Raw genomic sequence first — 17673 nt, forward strand, 5'->3', positions numbered from 1 at the left:
TTTTTTAATTCGAAGCGGTTTTTTACCTTATGCGATGCGCAAAACTACTAAAGAGTTGTCTGTTTTTCTTCTTCTTGACTGGAGGCTGGAAAAGTAAAAAGAAAGTTCGAAAAACTTTGAAACACACATAATTCTAAGGTAAAACCTTCTAAAGCCTTCTATTCTCTACTATTGAAACAAGTTCAAAACTGTTTAAAACTCTTCGATTCATCGATTAAATTTTAATTTTTCATTTCTATTTGCACAAGATTTCGTATCATTTTTATCTCTTCTAAATTTAAAAAAGAAATTGCTATTCATATTTGTTTTCAACAAATCTGTTTCGTTAATATAATGAACAGTAACAAAAAACAAAACAAAAGTATCGGAATCATTTGGAGGTGTTGCAGTATTTCAATTTACATTTGTAATATTTTCTTAATAAATCACATTTGCGTTCCTCCGTTAACGTATTCTTATTTGACTTGGATGAATTATTGGATAGATTATTACTATTGGAATCCTGAGGAATGGCTTTTGGCAATGGATTTGCTGATGATGAAGATGATGATGATGATGATGACCAGGCTACAAAGTCGCTAATATTTTGCCAGACTTTATGGTTTAATTTGCTCAACGAACAATGACCACTCTCATTTGGTTTAGCTTTCAGTCGATTCCGCAAATGTATACTAACATTACTCGATCCGCATGAACTGTTACTATTTTCGCCCATTTCTTCTTCAAACTCTTCCGGTTCTGGTAATTTCCGGCGGATTTTCTTTGGATTATCCACATTAAATGAATCGTAATCGTTGGTTTCTTCATCGGCGGATATGTCCATTTGGTCGTTGCTCGGTACGCTGTCAATTCTTTCGTGGTTGGTGTGTGGTTCCTCAATATGCTTGTCATCGTCCATTCGTAGTAGACAATGAATTGCATCACGGCACTCTTGCTCATATTTTGATTGATTGTCGGGACAAACGCTTTTTCGTTGTGTCTTTGTTTCTTCTAGATTTGATTCGTCGCTATTTTCGTCATCACAATGTGTACAACGATTTCTGGAGAATGCATGCAATTGATTCGACGTACTTGCTGACTGTGAAAGGGGTTTTGATGTTCCACCTCCACCGCCACAGCCTGGTGGATTCGATGGTCCCGGTCTATTTTCGTCATCGTCTGGTGGTGGCTTTTTACCTCGCTGGACCTGATCGTCCACACAGTCCATGTATTGATTCGCACACGATGGCTGATAAATGACGGCTGATGCATGTCCCGAACGACCGCATGATAAAAATGCTGATGATGTACTCTCTTCCCATTTGTCTTGTGTTGGATCGTAGAATTCAACGATGCTCAAAAATGAATGGCCATCAAAACCACCCATTGCGTACAGTTTTCCGTCGAGAACAGTTAATGATAAGGCACTTCGAGCAATTTTGATTGGAGCCACTGTGTCCCATACTTGATTTTCCGTATCGTAACGTTCCACACTTGCTAATTGCCTTGTTCCATCAAAGCCTGAAGGGAGGAAAATAACAAGTTCAGTTAAATTTTCTGGCGACGTTTTTGGAAATCAATTTCATTCTTACCTCCAACCACATAAATAAATTGGTTGAGCCTGTAAATATGAAAATATAGCGTTATCAATCGATATACAATTTTTTTCTTCATATAAAATATAATTACGCCGCAACGCCAGCACCGCTTCGACCCGTTTTCATCGGAGGTAAGATGGTCCATGCGTTATTTTCTGGATGATAACATTCAATTGAGGCAAGTCTGAGATTGAAAATGAGAAGAAGATTCAACGAAGTTAGTCAGTTTTCTTAGTTTGTATGCTGAATTTCAAATTCACCTTTCGTTTCCGTCAAATCCGCCGATAGCATAGAGTAGGCGATTGACGACTGCAACTCCCACTCCAAGCCTTTTGGAATGCATCGGTTGAACTAAAGTCCATCGATCTTCGTCAGGATCATAGCTGTGGATTCCATCAATTGATTGATTTTTTAGTTGAAATGGTACAGAATTTATGGTCAAAAGTTGATCACAAAAATTGTGTATTGTTTAAAAACGTTCAATCCGACATAAACTTACTATTCGACTGAGTTGTGATATTCCGAGCCGGCCGATCCACCGACCGCGTACAATAGTTCATCCATCACCGCAACACCGACTCGATTACGTGGCACAGACATCGGTGAGCACGGGCGCCATTGCTCACTTACTAAATTGTACTGAAATGAATTGTTTTTTTACAAATTAAAATTCACATGAAAATAAAATTGGATTTGCAAATACCTTATCCACCCAGTCTGAATCGTATGAAGCACCAGGTGAGTTGTTTCGACCACCCACAGCATAGAAAGTGCCTTTCAAAAATGCTGCACCCAATCCACTTCGTGGCACACGAAGACGGGGCAGCGTAGTCCATGTCTTATCATCAATATTGAACCCTTCTAACACATCCAACGAATGACGAAAATATCCGCCCGCAACAAATATCATTCGAGTTGTGTTTGGTGTTCGTTCACGTACGATTGTCCTCTTGTGTAGTGTTAAATCTTTGAATATTCGAGCCAAATATTCACGACAGGCTGGCACTTTTTTCAATACATCACAATTTCGCATTTGCTCTTTGAGGAAATTCGGTGTCAAAAACTGACAACGAACCGCATACAAAATGTGTTCCATTTTTGGATATCGCGTATCCTCGTCATATTTCACCCATTTCAGCACAGCATTGTACACTTCGCGTTCTTCTTGTACATTTAGCTCGTCCTTTCGAATCAATTGGACCAATTGTATTGCGGATAATTGCAGAAATTCTTCTTCTTGCGAAATCTGGAGGAAAAGCGGGAAAAATCGATATTTAAAGACATTTTTTTCGTTTATATGAAATGATTCGAAAACTTACTTGGGTGAAGTGTCGTTCAATAAACTGATTGGCACGTTGCTTAAGTGTTGTGCATCCATGCTGTTCGGCAAAGTTGGCGATTCCAATGGCATTTGTTGGATCCAATTGGCGCTCGAGAAATGCGCAGCATGCATCAATTACATTTGACACCTGAAACATTGTTGCGGCCGGCAACAATGTACAGACCGTCAATTCAGTGACGCGAATGTGACCGGAATACATGAAATACAGTATTCGACCCATCGCTGTTGGACAAACCTAAAAACAAACCGCTTTTTTTCAAATAACTCATGACAAATTAATCAATGGTCATACTAACGCCTTGTAGTTTAATGCGAGACATTTCCGATTCCTTTAATCCACCGGTGAACATTGCTTTGAAATATGGCGAGGCGGCGGACAAAACAACCTTGTGTGCATGAAACAGTTCTTGCTGTACTTCGATAATGACATCGGTGAGCATGTGATGTGATCGCATCATGAACATCATTTTCATGGTTTCCCGAGCATAATTGCTCATACAAAATGACATATCACCTTGGTCCTCTTTATCGCCTTCCGATGAGCCGAACGCTCCATTGTTGTTGTCGGCGAAATCAGGAAATTCGTCTGGCCGAGCATTACTGTTGCACTGAAACATTTGAAATAAACCGCAAAAACATTTAAATTAGTTACCATATATAAACGTGAGGCTTTCGATAGGGACAACACGGCTTGTCACATTCACTTTTGACAGTTCCATGTGTTTTATATACCGAAAGTGCAAAGTATCAACATTCAAGTCTAGTGACGGTGTTGTTAATAGAATTTTGTATTTCATAATAAGGAAGAGAACCGTTTGATTTGGAATGGCTGGTCGAGGCGGTTTCAAAGGCGCTTCGTCGTCACTTCGACCAGAACAACTACAAGGAATGGGCATTGTGGGAAAGGACATGCCAAGTGCTACAGTCGCTCCACCGCCAACATTTCCACAACTTCTATCCAGGTGAATGAGATGTTTTGTGACAATCAACATCGAAATGAATACTTTTCAAAGACGTATTTTATGTGCAAATTCAATGAAGAATTAACAGTCGACTTTTGTTCTCCATTTCAGACCCGCCTTACTTGAAGTATGCTCATTCAATTGATCTAAATTACCTCTGTTTTGGATAAACATTTCGATTGTTTTGCAGAAAAATTCCGAACGTGATTTTATGATCGATTGGAAAGAGAATTTCTTGTCATACTTGAAAAATTCACCATATTATACGGGCTCAACCGAAGAAAGTAAACATATTCATTCCAGATATTTTCTTGAGAGTTCGGTATGGAAATAAGTGATGTTTTAAACCATTTTGATTCATTCATTCTATCTAAAATTCTCAACAGCAAGTAGAAAATGGTGCCTTTAACTGGTCAATGATGCCAGCTGAATTGAGACCAAACTGGAAACGAAAACTAAACACGAAAGACGGCTCAAAGAAATTGGCGAAAGATGTAAATGTTGAAGAGACGTTGAAAGCTTTGGAACAAAAGGAGAAAACCAGAAAGGCTAATGGTGCACCAAATGATGATGATGATAAAGAGGATGATGTATGTTTGGTTTTTGAATGTATTTTTATGCGCAGGAATATTCAATTCTCTATTTCCTTCATTGATCACAAACTATTTTGATAACTTCACAGGAGGCGATTGAAGATGAGGAACAAGATGAAGAGATGGACGATGAAAATGATTATGGCAACAATTATTTCGATGACGGTGGCAATTATTTAGACGAAGACGATAATTTAGATGACGGACCAACGTATTAGCATTTTATTTATCTTGTTTTGCAATAAAATAAAATTTTCTTTCAAATTCATTGCTTCGTTCATTTGAACATTCAATCGAAATCCTTCGATACACATGAAGTTGACTGTTGATGAATCGAAATGTCAACACGAGCGTCGCTAGTGGTAGTTTTTATGTGTCAATACTGATTGCTCATAAATGTTTTCACTCACATCTGATTGACATCGGCAAAAAAAATAGAATTCCGTCTTTAGGGGAAAAAAACACAAATAAATTCAATTAAACATCACATTTGAACATTTGTTGTAATTGTTTGTTGGAAAAAATCAAAAGTTCTGTCAATTGTTCGCGATTGTGATACGTGACAATAACAAAAAATTAGATCAAACTGGATTCGTTCAACAAAACTCTCGGCAAAATACCAGAAGATTCCACAATGGAAGTTGATCAATTTGACGCAACATCGATGGATATATCATCGGTCGATTTTCATCAAACAACCGACGATAATTTATCCGTACACCAAAGGTAAGATTTGAAGCCGCTGGAGAAGATAAAACGGCGAATTTTTATGTATTTCATCACTACCGTCTGAAAAGAATGTGTAGGCAAATTTTGCGGTTGTGATTTGTTTTTTTTTTGTGTGGGCTAACATTTTGTTGACTCAGCGCGTTGAAGAAGCATTCATAAGACCAATCCATATATGTAGAAATCCATTATGCTGATCATCGGCGAATTTCGACCGATGTTGCCGACCACCCAACTTAATTATTTATTCCATTTTCTTTCTAATAGATTTATAAATGCTTTGGATCATTTGGACAATCGTGTCGAAAAATTGCGCAAAGAATCGATGACATTGACTGAAAAACGCGATGTGCTGCTCATGTCAATGGATATACTGAAACACAACGAACTGTTGAGCGGCCTGAAAGAGAGTATGTAGCAAAATGTTTTTTTTTAAATTTCTTCAATTTTCTTTACTTTTCCTTCCCTTCTGTCTACTTTTCTTTTCGATTATTTTGTAATACTCAGAATCGAACTTAATTTCGTAATGCCATTTTCAAATCCATTCGCAGACGAATTAGACGAGGTGAACTGTTATGCACAGCGAATCAGCAATCGTTTGGCAACCATTGACATCAGCGTGAAAACAGTGCGTGATGCTGCCCAAGAAGATGCCTTACATCAAGTCAACAGTTTGATTGATTCGTTGTTGACTATTAGCGATCGTGTGATGGCACGTCAACGGTGTCAAACATTTTTGAACGCATGCAGTGTACACGATGATCCTGCCAATGCATTGGAGCTCGATCCGGTTGTGGACAAAAAGTTCGAAGCCGCTGTGTTGGGCTGTACTTTAGACGACCAGAAAACGATTAAAAAACGTTTGCAAGCTCTCATGTCTTATTTGAATAAGCAAACTGTATCAACCGAGTAGAGAGTAGAGTAGACAAAAAACCAGCAACTTTTATGTGTCATATGGATAATTTTGTGAGCCCAGTTTGTTAAACAAACCATACAAAGGAAATCAATCACAGCATTCTTTCATATACATTTTTAAATGTTGTGTTCAGTACTAACCCTGCAATTAGCATATATACTCTCATTCAATGACTTATTTTGTTGAAGAAAAAAAAATAGAGAAAAACGATTGCAATTATAGGCGGTTAGAATCAATTGAGAGCGAAAAAAAGAGTAATTGACTAAACACATTTAACTAGCTTTATTACATCACTTTATGTACATTCGTAACTCGTTTCTTTGTTAATTAACCAATTTTTCCACTTGCTTTTTAAGATATATTTTTCTTCTCTATATACCCTTGTGATGAAATATTGAGTTGCTGGTAAAGCAATATATACTATTTATGATTCTCTGTGAAACCAATACGTTTCTTATTCCAGAAGTAAACACATCTTTCCATTACTCATGTTAATGATAGAAGACAACATCACAAATAAGTGAAAGTGATTTGTTAAGTGAACGAAAAGGAAAATAATAATAAAAAAACAACACAAATACACATTTGATTACCTCTATCAGTTTGATAAAGAGACTAATTTTACAAGTAAATATACAATTTGCAAAGACCAATCGTGTGTTTTATTTCTTCGTTTTCATTTCAAGTCAAACAATATGTATGCCATAAGTGTGTACAAAATGGTTTAATGATTTCAGGAGAAATGTAGTTGCGATATAAACATTTCTACAAAACACTCATCAACGAGCTAGCCGATAAGTGGCGATAAGAAGTGTATACTCTTTCTTCTATTTGTTCCACGATAGATGCGTGAAAAGAGATTAAATTGGGATTTTTGAAACCTTTTGTCCTGCGTTCACGTGTGCTTTTTTTAGTATTTAAAAATGAACTTTTGTTGTACGATATCGTATGAATTTTCTTTGGGTGTAAAATGACACTATGGTCTCCACATGTTTTTCTTACCTCCCATCGGAGCTTATCGAACAAGGTTGAATGTGTGGTACATTATGTATAATACGTAATTTAATTAGCTGAGTGTCTTAGATTGCAAACCGTTTGCTCAATAAAATAGAATCAAGTTTTTTTCTGCTTAGTCACCGTGAGATTCACTTACTGCGTAACCATCACCGAGGCGACAACACAAATGTAAATAGCGATTACGACAATTAATAATATCGCTTTCAATTCATTCAATTGGCTTACAATCCAAGTTCACTCGTTTGCAATCACCATTGGCTATTGTGTGACGTTGTGCTACAAACACTTTCGTGATCACCATATTGTTTCCGTATTTAAGTCGCAGTCGTTAAACGATGCGAGACTGTGGTTGAGTATTTGCGATAAGAAAATAAACACGCACACACACAGTCGCTACGCCGAGCGGAGGAACGTGTAGCGAAAATGAATAATGGTTTATCAGCTGTTCGAGACATTCTGAGAACCAGCCGATTTTACGTTCAAATGGAAATACATTCGCGTATACATGCTAGCAATAATAGCATAAGCTAATTCGTTTAGATAAAAGCCGCTGCTAAATTCTTTTATTTATTCAAATAAAGGGGATTTTTCATCGTGGTGATAAGGCTTGCACCCCGAAAACAAAAACGCTCAATCATTCATGCCTTTTGATGACAGATACGAAAAATTGATTGATCCACACTTCACACTTATCGCAAATATGTTAATTTCTGTTTTTTTTTTAAAACAAAATTCATTTTGAAGGTTGATAAAAAAAAATTCTACCATATTGGTATTATTGCAGCAATAAAATCCAATGACTCCGCACTTGTTTATCGACCATAATCTCTTTGAGAGTGACATAGAGAGGGAGACCAAACTATGATATGCAGTCAATTGTTTTGGTTTCTATTTATTTTTCCGACATTTGGTATTTTATCTAGCCGTTTTTCTTGAATTTATGCAATTCGGATTTTTTTTTTGCCATCTCATTGGAAAACGTACATAAATCTATCAGCAAATTAGAAAAAACTGAGAACATGTTTAACGCAACACAGAAACAAAAGTGAATAAATTATTCACAGAAAAAAAAACGAAATGAAAGTTGAGTTGCTTCAAAGGAGGTTTTTATTTATGAGACATGTTCTATAGAATCATTCAATATCTATTGGGATATGAAAATGAGAACATTCTTTGATTCTATGATTTGAATGATCTTCCATCTATTTCCAAAAAAAAACCATTCACACTTTTGTAAAATCGATGTAACTGACCTATGTCAATTGAAAATTCAATAGAAAATTCAGCACATGGAATGAATTTGACGGCAATCCCTTTTAACTGTTCTGATAATAATGTATTTGCTTCTCTATGATCATTGATCATATAATAAGCACAAATGGTTTTAAAAATACCGTTGAACACTAACTTGTCTTTTGTATTTGTGTTTGTGTTTGACTTTTTTCTATAGTGACTAAACACCGACTGTGTATCAATGCCGCACGTAGAACGACTTAGATTCCAAAGAGCAAACGGAATAACAACAACAACATCAAACAAATGAGCGCGACACACGCGAAACTTACCAACACATGGTGACTTTGCAATTCATTCATTTTTCAGTGCTTTGCTGCGGGATAAAGTCATTCACATTGAAACTAGCACTATGTCTTCTCTTTGTCGATGATGGCGATGATTGACGCACTTTGTGGGATTCTTGTTTCTTATTCGCACAAATTTTACATACACAATCACCAGTCTTTTATCGATGAATCGAACATTTTATGATCATACGTTGTCGCTTACAATCTTTTCACGTAACACACAAATAAAGTAAATAAAGATGTATCTCGTTGGAGGTACTCTTTTCGCGCGTTTACAATTCACGTTAATATGGATACATATTTTTATTATAAATTCCACAAAACTTATTCGAATGTGTCTATCACTACATTTAGCCGTCCGTATCCATTCACTCGCATGGAGTAATTTTGTTGGTTTTTAACAAAGTTGTTACGATTTTTTCCGTCTTTGCACTGTCCAAAACGGGAACAAAGTCACTTGTACTCCATGTTTGACACAAAAATACACATGTAATCGTTGGAAAATATCTACCGAAAATAACACAGCGTTATGCGAACTGGTCTATTTTCGTTTCTATTGTTTTCCGGATCGAAAGCAACGTTTGAATGAATCTCTCGATGAATGTGTCAAATGGAAATGACAAATTTGTAATTTCCCTTCTCTTACTCGTTTCTTTATGCAATACAGAGTCGCGCTAGTCGTCACAGTCTAATCAAATCAGTCACAACAATAACAAAAAACACACACGCACACACACACCGAACACCACAATGTACTCAATCGATCTACCTGTATGAAATTGAAATAACTAACCAGAAATTGTGATTCGTACAATCATACTACATTTAAGTCATACAAGCTTTTGACAATTTCACATTGAATCTGTGTGTATTTTTTGCCGTTCTGTTTCACTTTTTGACAGATGGGTTTTGATAAGTTTTGTGGAGACCCAATCGACAACCAACTTCACGGTAATCGAGCATATGTTAATCACATGTATACATTTGGATGTGTTTGTATGTTTTTGAACTTAACACGTATTTGTGTACGGTGAAATGATAAACAAATAACTATGCTACGATATGAGCACAGATAGCAGTAATTTGATGCAAATTTGGGATGGCGGTCATAACGACCGACGGACAGTATGCTTCTGTGTTTTCTATCACATTAGAGTATGCTGTCCGTCCGGGGCATTAGGGCCGCTACTCCAAATTTGAAATGTAAAAGTGATTGCGAAGAATTCGAAGACATGAGAATAACGGTTTATTTCATTGGTGCAGAGATTTTTAATCACAAGCGGAATTTTCGATTTTCATTCCTAAGTTCGAACCATTTTTTTGCCGCATTAAATTAAAACAATTTCTTCATATCGCTTTCATTTTTATCTTTTTTGCCATTTTAATTTGTGTATGGTCAAAATGTCGCTTAATAATGTGATCAAAATCTCCTCGGTTATGGTTACATCAGCTGATTCAAATACATTTTTTTTAATCGAAAATAATCGTTTGGTTGAATCTTTGATTGGATGTGCCAAATGGGAATAACAAATGCAATTAACTCGTTTATCGTCGGGGTTCAATGAAATGAACCATGTGAATAACAAAATGCACACAATCCCAAGGCTTTCAAACACTCTTCCTGCATGAAATTACCTAACGACAAATACTGACTCGTACACATAGCACATAAGTCGCATGGACGAGCTTTTGTCAATAAAATTGAAATAAGCTCATGCTGTAGCTGCTTTTATGTTTATGGATTTATTAAAGTGCGTAGAATTTAGCGCATTTTTCGAAACTTTTTCATTGACTTTAAATGGAAAACACTAAAAAAGACTCACTTTATCGATAAGACACGGTGAAGACAGTTTTTAATATAAAAAAATTATCATTTATTTTAAAACTGATTTCATCTAAGCAGCAAAACGTGCTATCAGTTCTATTACCATATAGCCATGAATGACAAGTCAATGCGTGTTGATGTATTCGCTATTTTTGTCCCCGTTCACATTTTATTGGTTTATTATGCAGAATGTGTGGCAAATTTTCAGTATAGTTGCAGTCTACAGTGAAATCGTGGCACATTTGATGCATCGGTATATAAATCGGTATTTTACCCAAGAATATGTGCTCTGTTTAGAAGAAATTCAAATGTAAATTGTTCAGTTAAATAAACGAAGGAATGGAAAAGCGACGACTGTTTATTGGTTTCATATTGATTTGTGGAATTCTCATTTATGCATCAGCCGACGATGATCCTGAGGATCAACCGGAAGGTGAACCAGAAGAACCTGAGCCGACGGTTATAAAGATTGGTGAGCGAAATTATTTCGCAATAAAAATGAAAAAAAAATCATTATGCAAGAAAATTATACTAATAATGTAACATTTCTGCATGAAAACGTCGGATAATATTGCTAAATTTGAATGGCATTTTCGCTGAAAAAAATGTTACATTGCATGTTACAGTGCCTTCGAATGGAATTTTGTGCAATTTATGTCTGATCCATAACTAGGTGAATCATTCAAGTCTCAAAAATTATAAGCTCATTTAAATAAATAAAATTTTCTGCAGCAGATGAACTGAAAACGCATTCATTACAAGTGCAGCGCGGCTATTTATAGGCTAACGTACGATTGTAGGAAACTAATTCGCTAGCAAAATTGCTATTTTTATCCCAAACATGAGAGCAGTGACCACTTGAACGTCAAATCGTTGTCCGACATGCGCCAATTCGGAGATTGTGAATTGATTTGAGGTAGCAAACAAAATTTTGTTTGTATACATAGCTACAAACTGCTCTTCTTTGTAATATTGACCCACGTGTTGTGGCGCGATACGCGAAAGTCATAAACTAGCAGCCTCCCATTAGCTTTAAAATATGTTTATTTGAATGATTCGTTTATTTGATTTTCCGAGTTTCTCTCAATTAAACACGCTTTGAGTTTAATTTTAATGCGAATCGTGTTCCGTTCAAATGAAATGTTTATTTATTTCGAATTGTATTATTAAGTATAAGCGAGAACATTAAGATTGATGCGATGAATGCCAAATGAAAACAGTTTTTCCCAATTATTAGGTGCATTATTTGATGTGAATGTGGATGAAAACAAACAAATATTCGAATATGCCATTGAACAAGTGAATGAAAAGCTGTTAAAGGATGAAGAATTCAAATTGGAAGGTGAAGTAGCTGAAATTGTGTACGGAAATGAGATCACTATATCTCAAGGTCTTTGTGGATTGTTGGAGGTAATGTAATTTTTGTGTTCAATAAAAAGGGTTTTTTATTTTAAAAAAAATGTTTTCAATAGAAAGCACGAAACTATCACCACTTCTTATCTTTTTCCATGCATTCTTTTGCTTAGAAAGGAGTAGCGGGAATTTTCGGTCCAGATGATGAATCATCTGCGGTTCATGCAGCCAACATATGTGATACTAAAGAAATCCCGTACATCGATAGACGTTGGGATATTTTATCAGCGATTCCAATTGTAAACATGTACCCGGATCCAGAATCAATTGCTCAGATGGTAACGGATTTGGTGATAGCGGCTGAATGGGGAAGCTTCACCATTTTGTATGAAAATCCCGAGTGGCTACCACGATTGTCGAAATTGCTTGAACTCTATGATCCGAAGGGAGATACCATCACAGTTAAACGGATTGATGTTGGACTACCCACCAAAAACTATCGTTCAGTTCTAAGAGAGGTGAAGCTATCGAGTGATGTTTGCATTGTTGTTGAATGTTCCATTGAAAACTTGGGCGAAATATTGAAGCAAGTAAATAAATTCGTCCGTAGATTAAATTAAAAGCGTCTAATAACAACGATTTTGTCGTTAGGCACAACAAATCGGCCTTATGGTCGATAAGTATCATTTTATCATCACGAATTTGGATGCACATACAATCGATCTGGAACCTTTTCAATACAGTGGGGCAAATATAACCATTCTTCGGATGATCGATACATCAAGTGCACCTGTGGCGGAATATGCGGAGTATTTAACGAAAAAAGCGAAAGAAGAAGAGGAGAAGCCGACTGAAGATGGTCAACCGAAGGAAGAGAATCCCGATGGTCCACCACCTTATTATGGTGGATGTCGATCTTGTGATCCCGACAGTGGTGATGGTGATGAAAAAAACGAAGAAGAGTCGAGTGAACTGCCAGAGAACGCAGAAGAAGCTAAAGAAGGAGAAGAAGAAGAAGAAGGTTCGATGAGATTTTAAAAAGTGGCAGAATTAGTTCAGATTCCTTGTTGTTTTCGTTTACAGGATTCAACGTTGATTCAGTTCGCTTGCAAACCGCTTTGATATACGATGGGGTTTTTCTTTTGGCCGAAACATTGAAACAACTTGGAGTTGAACAAATTCAAACGACAAATATCTATTGCATGGGCAATGAATCAACGTGGGAAAAGGGAATGAGCGTCTCGAATTTTATGCGAAATGTATCATTTAGTTAAGATTATTCTAACTCTAAAAAACATTTGATCAATGAATGCGCATGACTTTTTTCAGACCTTTATCGATGGAATGACAAAAAGTGTGAAATTCGATGAGAATGGCCACCGTTCTGAGATTGAAATTCAAATATTTGAATTGAGTTCTCAGGGTAGCACATTGTTAGGGACATGGGATCCAGAAGATGGCATAAAACAGATATTGAGCATTAGCCCAATTCCAGTCGAGGGAGACCCAGCTGCAATGTCCCTACGGAATCGAACATTTATAGTACTCACAGCATTGGTAAATACTCAACTTTTCCCTTCAAAAACTTTCTCGTTACGTTCCCTTCTTTTTCTCATTTCATTTCTGACTTGCAAGACGGATCCGTATGGCATGTTAAGAGACTCGTCGCTGCAGCTCACTGGAAATGATCGATACGAAGGCTTTGGCATTGACATAATCCATGAACTTTCTCTGATGCTTGGCTTTAAATACGAATTTCGATTGCAAGAGGACAAAGACTACGGTTCGATAAACAAAGTAACGAAGGAATGGACCGGCATGATACGGGCATTGCGAGATGGCGTATGATTTTTAATGGAATTTCCTCCCAATTTATATATATTCTTAACCGTTTATGTATTTTGCATGTACAGGATGCTCACTTGGCCATAACAGACTTGACGATTACCTCACAACGCGAAAGCGGTTGTGATTTCACGGTAAACTAAATTCAATCGAAAAGTTTCAAATGAAAGATTTTTTTAAAAAATCCGTTCTTTTTTTCTAATTCCAGATGCCATTTATGAATTTAGGTAGCAAAAATTGTAATATAGTTCTAATTTGTTCTACAAAGTTACTTTCCATTTCCCAGGAATATCACTTTTATACCTAAAACCGACAAAAGAACCGCCGTCAACATTTTCATTCATGTCGCCATTTTCACAGTCGGTTTGGATCAGTCTTGGTGCTGCTTATTTCACTGTATCGCTATGTCTTTTTGTTTTGGGCCGGTTATCACCCTCTGAATGGGACAATCCGTATCCGTGCATCGAAGAGCCAACACAACTGGAAAATCAATTCACATTCGCTAATTCCATGTGGTTTTGTATCGGAGCATTACTGCAACAAGGTTCTGAAATCGCACCAAAGTAATTTTCCGTTCTATATGCAGAAATTTAAACTTTTTCTTTTTAAAGAAACTTTTTCATTTTTATTTTTTGTTAGAGCACCGGCCACTCGAATCACAGCTTCAATATGGTGGTTTTTTACGCTCATCATGGTGAGCTCATACACTGCCAATTTGGCCGCCTTTCTTACCATTGAAACACCGTTTGAGAAAATCAAGAGCGTTGAAGATTTGAAAAATTGTGGTAACACACAAACATATACAATCAGTTTAACAATAATTTAATTGCATATTTAATTTTACGGTCTAGGAAATTCCGATGAAGAATGCCCGGTTAAATTTGGAGCGAAGGCGGGTGGTGCTACGTTTAACTTTTTCAGAGACTCTGATCATCCAACGTATCGCAGCATGTATCGATACATGGAACGGCATCCAGAATTACTGATGGACAATGCAGCAGGCGTTAAAATGGCCAGCGATAAGGAACAGGATTATGCGTTTTTAATGGAGTCTTCATCGATTGAATATGTCATCGAGAGAAACTGTGATGTGACCCAAATCGGTGGCCTATTGGATGATAAAGGCTATGGAATTGCGATGAAAAAAAGTAAAACCACAGCAAATATGTTGGACGATGCAAATAATGCCAAACTGTTTTCAGATTCGGAATATCGGAATGCGTTGAGCGAAGGAATTTTACGGATGCAGGAATCCGGCAAGCTGGCGACATTGAAAATTAAATGGTGGAAAGAGAAGAAAGGCGGTGGTGCTTGTTCGGTAACTTTTCTTTTAAAATCGAAACAACAATTTGAATTCACAGGCAAACTAAATCAAATATTTTCACTAGGAAGAAGGTTTTTTTTTCCTTTTTTTGCACATGAAATGTTTAAAATCCAAGTTTAGTACATGTGATATACAAATTTAATTCTTCTTATTACTCGAAATCGCATCACACAAGAGCAAATCAGAGGAGGGTGCCGTTCCATTGGAATTGGCCAACGTTATAGGAGTGTTCTATGTTTTAAGCTGTGGCTCCACAGCGGCAATGTTCTTTGCATTTATTGCTGTCGTTCTTGAAACATGGCGTATTTGTAGAGAGAACAAGGTTTGTTCATTCGAATGCGACCATAACATTTGGAAATGACATTTTCCTTGATTGAGTTGAATATTTTTTCCAATGATCCAATACAACTTAATACAATTTCTCCCACTACATTTTGAGATTTTGAACCAGCAATTTGATTTCTGCATTGTTCCACCCGATTTGCCATTAGGTTTTAGTCGTTAAAATGGTCCATGGATATGAAACGAAAACAATTTTGAATAACTTAAGCCATACTTTGCATGCTATCAGAACATACATAATTTTCTTCTTCCCCCTTAATCAATCACCATGCATTCATTCAATCATCAGGAAGATAAAAAAAGTGATGCACAGTCGTTGGACATAGAAAATGTGAATGGGGTGTTTATAGTGGTTTTCGTTGGTTGTGGATTTGCAATCATTGGTGGCTACATAGAGCTCTGTGTTCTTTGTTATAAGAATGCCAAAAAGGCAAAGGTACTTACTTACTTCCATGTTATATCGAAACCATAAATTAACTATTTGACTTTTTCTCCACATTTTGTGTGAATTTCAATCCATTTTAAATGCTTTTAATTTGATCTCCTACTAATTTCCTAAGTACTTCGAACCGAATACTAATCAGCTTGTGTGAATCTTACAGGTTCCATTCAAAGATGAATTCATTGCTGAGATGAAGTTCATTTTGAAATTTGAAGGAAACACAAAAGAAGTGCGTCACCGTAAAAGTATATCGATCAATTCACAGCATTCGATCACGTCTTCGTCGAATGAGTCTGGAATTGAACACACGGGCTGCTCAGAGAAGTCTGTCCGTGGAAAATGAAAGGCAACGTATTGTCATTAATTCTAGACACTCAGTATTTACAATGAAACATATGTCAAGATGAGACCTAGGTCATTGCCAGAATAAATAGCAAAAAAATTATTAATTACCACTTGAAACCTGTGCCGTCAATTTTTTTCTTCTATCGTGCCAAAATTCTGTGAAGTTATCTGTCTAAATGAGAAGACGTATGTATCCAAGGGTAAATCACTCAAAAGTAATACAACGCTGCTGAAAAAGTAATACAACGTGAAAAAAAGTAATACAACTTTTTAGTGAATTGCCCCTTGTATGTATCACATGTATAAAAAATTTCTTTCGTAAAATAGGATGCAAAACTACGAAAGAACTTCGTCTCGTACGTTTATTTTCCAACATTTTTTTAGAATATACGGAGCCTTTGTAAAATGTCCAAAAATCTTGTGAAATTTCGTCAAATTTGAGAAATATTTCGAAGTTTTGCTTCCCATTTGACGGAAAAAACATCGTTTACATTCGAATGTATTATTATATGTATGGACAAGATAATGATTTGACTTTTTTCATTAATTACGTATCTATTTCGACCATTCAATTGGCAAAGTTACATAAGACATCGATTAGGAAAACATATAAATGTAGAAAAGTTTGTAAATTGGTTTCTAGTTTTAAATACGTAGTCGATGGGGAACATCGAAGTACAAGCAGATGAATTTTTGTTGGTTTATTTTTTAGCTCATTTGTATGTTTATGACTCGATAAAAGTTCTTGATAATTGAAAATGACAAATCTAACTGAAGTTAAAATGATTAAATTCACACTAACACTTTTTATTGTAGCCGCATTTTTGATTGCGGACTGTTACTCAGATCCAGTGGTACGTATAAGGTTTTTTCAAAATGAAGAATGTCTCAGAACATGGAAGCAATAAAAATTGAAGGAAAAAAAACGAAAAGAGTAAAAAAATGTTTGAATAACTTTTGATGAATTCTTAAAGATGAATATGTTTCGCCAAAAGAACTACCAGGCTGAAAAACATGCTGTAAAAGCTAAAGATGGTTATATATTGACTATGCATCGAATTCCAAATCCAAATCGTCCACCCATCCTTCTAGTGCATGGTGAGTGTTAGAATGAAAAATACCGATGTAAAATGTGAATTAAATAAACTGCAATAACAATCCAAAAGGCCTTGCGGACAGTGCAAAGGGATATTTACGACATCGCTCTAAATCATCAACGGCATTGGAACTTTTCGAACTTGGTTATGACATTTGGATGGTAAATGCTAGAGCCAATATATACTCACGGCAACATATCCACTTGAATGCAAGCGATCCACAGGTGTAAGTTAATTTATCGGTGAAGAATTTTCCTAGATACCTCATTTTAAACGATCAAATTTTTGAGAAGAATTATAATTTTACAGGAATGGCTTCAATTGGGCGGTTTAAATAATTTAGTACCACATTCGTTAGCCAGTTCGATTCAATTGATCGCTCCC

The 17673-nt window shown here is 36.2% G+C and overlaps 5 protein-coding genes across 7 annotated transcripts; 4 read left to right on the top strand and 1 right to left on the bottom strand.

Moving 5' to 3' along the window:
- Positions 1-187: 187 nt before the first annotated feature.
- LOC129567626 (kelch-like ECH-associated protein 1B) lies at positions 188-9616 on the bottom strand. 2 transcript variants are annotated; one of them, XM_055444727.1, is made up of 9 exons: positions 8699-9616; positions 3216-3527; positions 2897-3154; positions 2281-2823; positions 2077-2216; positions 1838-1960; positions 1669-1761; positions 1572-1600; positions 188-1500 (listed from the first exon to the last, which is right to left on the bottom strand). In XM_055444727.1, the coding sequence occupies exons 1-9, from the start codon at positions 8726-8728 to the stop codon at positions 371-373; spliced, it is 2658 nt and encodes an 885-aa protein (XP_055300702.1). In that variant the 5' UTR covers positions 8729-9616; the 3' UTR covers positions 188-370. The 2 variants fall into 2 exon arrangements, with proteins under 2 accessions (XP_055300702.1, XP_055300703.1); XM_055444728.1 differs by lacking the exon at positions 8699-9616 and adding an exon at positions 7119-7665.
- Positions 3578-6769, top strand: LOC129567628 (DNA-directed RNA polymerase III subunit RPC7). Its single transcript, XM_055444730.1, has 5 exons — positions 3578-3881; positions 3993-4008; positions 4072-4203; positions 4268-4471; positions 4564-6769. The coding sequence occupies exons 1-5, from the start codon at positions 3745-3747 to the stop codon at positions 4690-4692; spliced, it is 618 nt and encodes a 205-aa protein (XP_055300705.1). The 5' UTR covers positions 3578-3744; the 3' UTR covers positions 4693-6769.
- LOC129567629 (BAG family molecular chaperone regulator 2) lies at positions 5067-6769 on the top strand. Its single transcript, XM_055444732.1, has 3 exons — positions 5067-5200; positions 5468-5610; positions 5752-6769. Exons 1-3 carry the CDS (start codon positions 5109-5111, stop codon positions 6111-6113), a joined length of 597 nt encoding a protein of 198 aa, XP_055300707.1. The 5' UTR covers positions 5067-5108; the 3' UTR covers positions 6114-6769.
- Positions 9617-10741: 1125 nt separating the features above from the next.
- On the top strand, positions 10742-16437 carry LOC129567631 (glutamate receptor ionotropic, kainate 2-like). Of its 2 annotated transcripts, none has more exons than XM_055444734.1 (15): positions 10742-11013; positions 11779-11951; positions 12068-12484; positions 12546-12915; positions 12978-13153; positions 13224-13451; positions 13530-13736; positions 13808-13873; positions 13948-13966; positions 14026-14302; positions 14379-14524; positions 14591-14887; positions 14942-15057; positions 15239-15385; positions 16008-16437. In XM_055444734.1, the coding sequence occupies exons 1-15, from the start codon at positions 10881-10883 to the stop codon at positions 16188-16190; spliced, it is 2955 nt and encodes a 984-aa protein (XP_055300709.1). In that variant the 5' UTR covers positions 10742-10880; the 3' UTR covers positions 16191-16437. The 2 variants fall into 2 exon arrangements, with proteins under 2 accessions (XP_055300709.1, XP_055300710.1); XM_055444735.1 differs by lacking the exon at positions 15239-15385 and adding an exon at positions 15695-15841.
- A 246-nt stretch (positions 16438-16683) lies between these two features.
- LOC129567636 (lipase 1-like) lies at positions 16684-17639 on the top strand. The gene is made up of 3 exons (XM_055444742.1): positions 16684-17290; positions 17359-17515; positions 17599-17639. The coding sequence occupies exons 1-3, from the start codon at positions 17167-17169 to the stop codon at positions 17621-17623; spliced, it is 306 nt and encodes a 101-aa protein (XP_055300717.1). The 5' UTR covers positions 16684-17166; the 3' UTR covers positions 17624-17639.
- The last annotated feature ends 34 nt before the right edge of the window (positions 17640-17673 follow it).

Source organism: Sitodiplosis mosellana, unplaced genomic scaffold (assembly GCF_009176505.1).
Source record: "Sitodiplosis mosellana isolate CC-2019 unplaced genomic scaffold, AAFC_SMos_1.0 Smas_scaffold_12, whole genome shotgun sequence".
Classification (NCBI taxonomy): Eukaryota; Metazoa; Arthropoda; class Insecta; order Diptera; family Cecidomyiidae; genus Sitodiplosis; species Sitodiplosis mosellana.

Bases quoted from the DNA above. Each gene is read 5' to 3' on its own strand.
- LOC129567628 (XM_055444730.1), top strand. From the start codon at position 3,745: ATGGCTGGTCGAGGCGGTTTCAAAGGCGCTTCGTCGTCACTTCGACCA. The intron at 4,204-4,267 runs GTATGGAAATAA...AATTCTCAACAG, and splicing joins GATATTTTCTTGAGAGTTCG to CAAGTAGAAAATGGTGCCTT. The intron at 4,472-4,563 runs GTATGTTTGGTT...ATAACTTCACAG, and splicing joins ATGATGATAAAGAGGATGAT to GAGGCGATTGAAGATGAGGA.
- LOC129567629 (XM_055444732.1), top strand. From the start codon at position 5,109: ATGGAAGTTGATCAATTTGACGCAACATCGATGGATATATCATCGGTC. The intron at 5,201-5,467 runs GTAAGATTTGAA...TCTTTCTAATAG, and splicing joins AATTTATCCGTACACCAAAG to ATTTATAAATGCTTTGGATC. The intron at 5,611-5,751 runs GTATGTAGCAAA...ATCCATTCGCAG, and splicing joins GTTGAGCGGCCTGAAAGAGA to ACGAATTAGACGAGGTGAAC.
- LOC129567626 (XM_055444727.1), bottom strand. From the start codon at position 8,728: ATGAATGAATTGCAAAGTCACCATGTGTTG. The intron at 2,824-2,896 runs GTAAGTTTTCGA...CTTTTCCTCCAG, and splicing joins TTGAACGACACTTCACCCAA to ATTTCGCAAGAAGAAGAATT. The intron at 2,217-2,280 runs GTATTTGCAAAT...AATTCATTTCAG, and splicing joins ATTCAGACTGGGTGGATAAG to TACAATTTAGTAAGTGAGCA.
- LOC129567631 (XM_055444734.1), top strand. From the start codon at position 10,881: ATGGAAAAGCGACGACTGTTTATTGGTTTCATATTGATTTGTGGAATT. The intron at 13,452-13,529 runs GTAAATACTCAA...CTGACTTGCAAG, and splicing joins TTATAGTACTCACAGCATTG to ACGGATCCGTATGGCATGTT. The intron at 15,386-16,007 runs GTTTGTTCATTC...TGAATCTTACAG, and splicing joins GTATTTGTAGAGAGAACAAG to GTTCCATTCAAAGATGAATT.
- LOC129567636 (XM_055444742.1), top strand. From the start codon at position 17,167: ATGAATATGTTTCGCCAAAAGAACTACCAGGCTGAAAAACATGCTGTA. The intron at 17,291-17,358 runs GTGAGTGTTAGA...ACAATCCAAAAG, and splicing joins ACCCATCCTTCTAGTGCATG to GCCTTGCGGACAGTGCAAAG. The intron at 17,516-17,598 runs GTAAGTTAATTT...ATAATTTTACAG, and splicing joins AATGCAAGCGATCCACAGGT to GAATGGCTTCAATTGGGCGG.